Here is a 2,662-nt window from a genome sequence, read left to right as displayed (position 1 = left end):
TCCCGAGGTGGAGACCCAACTTACCACACTAGACCTCTCCACCTCTGATAATATTAGTTTAAAGATAGTAACTTCTTTAAGTACGTTGATGTCCACCCTATGTATAAAAAAGTTCTATATAGTAGTCAAGTATGCTAGAGCGCCGTAGAAAAATCCATTAGGGGGGTTAAAATCTGGCATTTAGGGGGGTTAAAATAGCTACATGCGGACGGAAACCCTAACGCTAAGTCTATTTCGCCACGATTCACCCCCCGAATCGCGCCTCACATAGGTTAGGCCTATCAGGAGAACAACTAACAGTACATTTAATATCCAATACGTTACATACAATTCCACATCATAAAAGATGAGCACATGGAGGTGAACAACGCTCTAATACACTATTTTTTACAAATTTCAGAATCAAAGAAGCTCAGGCGCATCGTCCTTCGGTTTCCAACCAAATAGCTTCAGAACTTTCATATATGTCCCAACGAACACAATCACGAAGCGTAAAGAGAATATCAAAGCCTTGCCTTTCAGACTGTCTACGCTGGGCATCTGTCGTGAGTCGTGGTGGTCAGCCTCAATGTCCTGTCACGGTAGATCGGCTGCTTGCAACATACCATTTGAGTATCACTTTTCTTAACCCAATCGAATGCACGGGGTATCATAGCCTTCTCATAAACTGCTAGCTGCGCAGTCACATCATCGTCCTTGAGGCGATTGCCTGCTGCCTTGAGGCGTGCCAGCTCCAACAAAGGTCCCAATGCATCTGCTGTGTCGTGAATGGCCTGGTTAGCACCCATGCCTCGCGACGGCAGCATGGGGTGGATTGAGTCGCCGATCAGCCAGACACGGCTGGAGCCAAGGGATTTGTCTTTGGACTGAAGCTCCTGACGCCAGTTGACAGAGGTGGGCTGTGCCGAGCGGACAGGGTAGCTTTGTATGGCATCCTCTTCCAATACGTCTACCAGCCTGAAGTAGCCCTCGTCGGCACCGGACTCGGTCAATCTCTGACGCATATACGCCTTCTTGTCCTTGATTTTGGCTGCTTCTGTTGGTGAGGGTCCCTCTCGCCAGTTCAAAGCAAACATTAGTGAGGCTTGCGATTCGTCGTAATCGCCTAGCTCTGAAGTACTCGTACTGGCGTTCTTGGCATCTCTTACGGCAGTCTCAACGGAGACTTTCTCCTTAGTATTTGGAAGGTAAATAGCTGCGAATATGCTTATACTCGTAGTGGTGGTGACAATGGTACCCTTTTCAAGGAAAGGGGCCGGAAGCGTCTGCAGTGTGCTCCGTGGGAGACTACACTTGCCGAGGAAGCCGCCAGCGCCCACGGACTTAACGTCACAAATGTTGTTGAGGCCTAGCTGCTTATTTGCACGGCTTCCACTCCCTTCAGCTGAGACAAGGACGTCGCAGTCTTCGTGTGATCCGTCATCGAAGTGGACTCTTGTGATAGATTCGCCGTGCCCATGATTGCTTTGTACAATCTCGAATCGTACGAACTTCTTGCCGTAGCGCATAAGTCCTTTCTCCTCCAAAGGACTACGTAGAAACTTGCGAAGTCGTCCTCTTCCGATCGGCGCACTTTTCGAGTACGAGGGGATTTGCCCCATGTCCAGTAGCAGCTCCCAGCGCATGTTGAAGATACATGGCGCAGCAGATGCCCCGAAACCCGACGAACGACCAAAACAGAGGATCAAATCTTTATACTGCTCGTCTGTAAGACAGGCTCGGAACCCGGTAAGAGCATGGGCGCCAAGACGGATCTGGTATCCCTCCCGATCAGAGTTTGGATCGTCTCGTTCGAAGACCAGAACATCGATGTCGCCTTGTGATTTGTTGATTAGCCCGTTGGCTAGGCACGAACCAGCGAGACCACCTCCCACAATGATGACTTTCAAAGGTGCCATCTAGACTGTATAGTGTAGGGACGTTGATTACGCAAACAAAGACGCCGTGATCGGGCACAAAACAAATCGTAGCAGAATGTTTAATGGGTAGCGCGTCTTGTAGAGATCAAGGTGTATCGTAACAGCACTGGATGGGAATTCGTGTCGTTTTTATCCAGATGATTTGAATGCTTTGAACAACTCAATATACATAACTAGTCATGTCGGTCCGCTTTTGAAAGCTTAGGGTCGGCGTCGAGACACTGGGATGCCTGAGCCGGCGGGGTAGATGATTTAAAGCTAGCGCAGGTCGCCGCGCCCTACCCCACCGGCATCGAACAAGTGTAAGGTCGCGGCACGGCCGCTCTCGGCCGTTCGTTTCGAAAGCCTTTCCCAGACCCGAATTCATTCCATGGCGAGTCAGCCTACATTCCGGTGGGGAACAGAGCTCAAAGCTCGCCTGTTGCTCTGCGGAGCTATGAAGATTATGCGCCAGGCTGAGACAGCGCTACCAAAGATAAGAGGATTTGTCATGTGCTCGCTGCCTCGGGTGTAGCTTCGTTTTCATAGCACCATTTCGAGCGGTAAAGGCGACGTACCCACGGGCACCAGAAAGATTTGACACTGGCGAAACCGAGCGAGAGTTTATGAATATCCTTCATGGATAATTATCGTGCTGATGATGAAGGATCTATTTCACTGCTGGAGAAGCATTCCCAAGAGCCACTTGGTTGAGTAAGGAAAACTCAAGGCAATATAGATTCATGGACAGTGCCTTCCCCCCC

The 2,662-nt window shown here is 49.8% G+C and overlaps 1 protein-coding gene across 1 annotated transcript; it reads right to left on the bottom strand.

Moving 5' to 3' along the window:
• Window positions 1-402: 402 nt before the first annotated feature.
• On the bottom strand, window positions 403-1,898 carry COCCADRAFT_10480 (uncharacterized protein; the record flags this gene model as incomplete). Its single annotated transcript, XM_007720781.1, has 2 exons — window positions 403-540; window positions 606-1,898. 2 exons carry the CDS (start codon window positions 1,896-1,898, stop codon window positions 403-405), a joined length of 1,431 nt encoding a protein of 476 aa, XP_007718971.1.
• Window positions 1,899-2,662: the final 764 nt, after the last annotated feature.

Source organism: Bipolaris zeicola, assembly GCF_000523435.1.
Source record: "Bipolaris zeicola 26-R-13 unplaced genomic scaffold scaffold_643, whole genome shotgun sequence".
NCBI classification, from domain to species: domain Eukaryota; kingdom Fungi; phylum Ascomycota; class Dothideomycetes; order Pleosporales; family Pleosporaceae; genus Bipolaris; species Bipolaris zeicola.
Note: the sequence above shows the minus strand (reverse complement) of the source record. Positions and strands in the feature narration are given on the sequence as shown.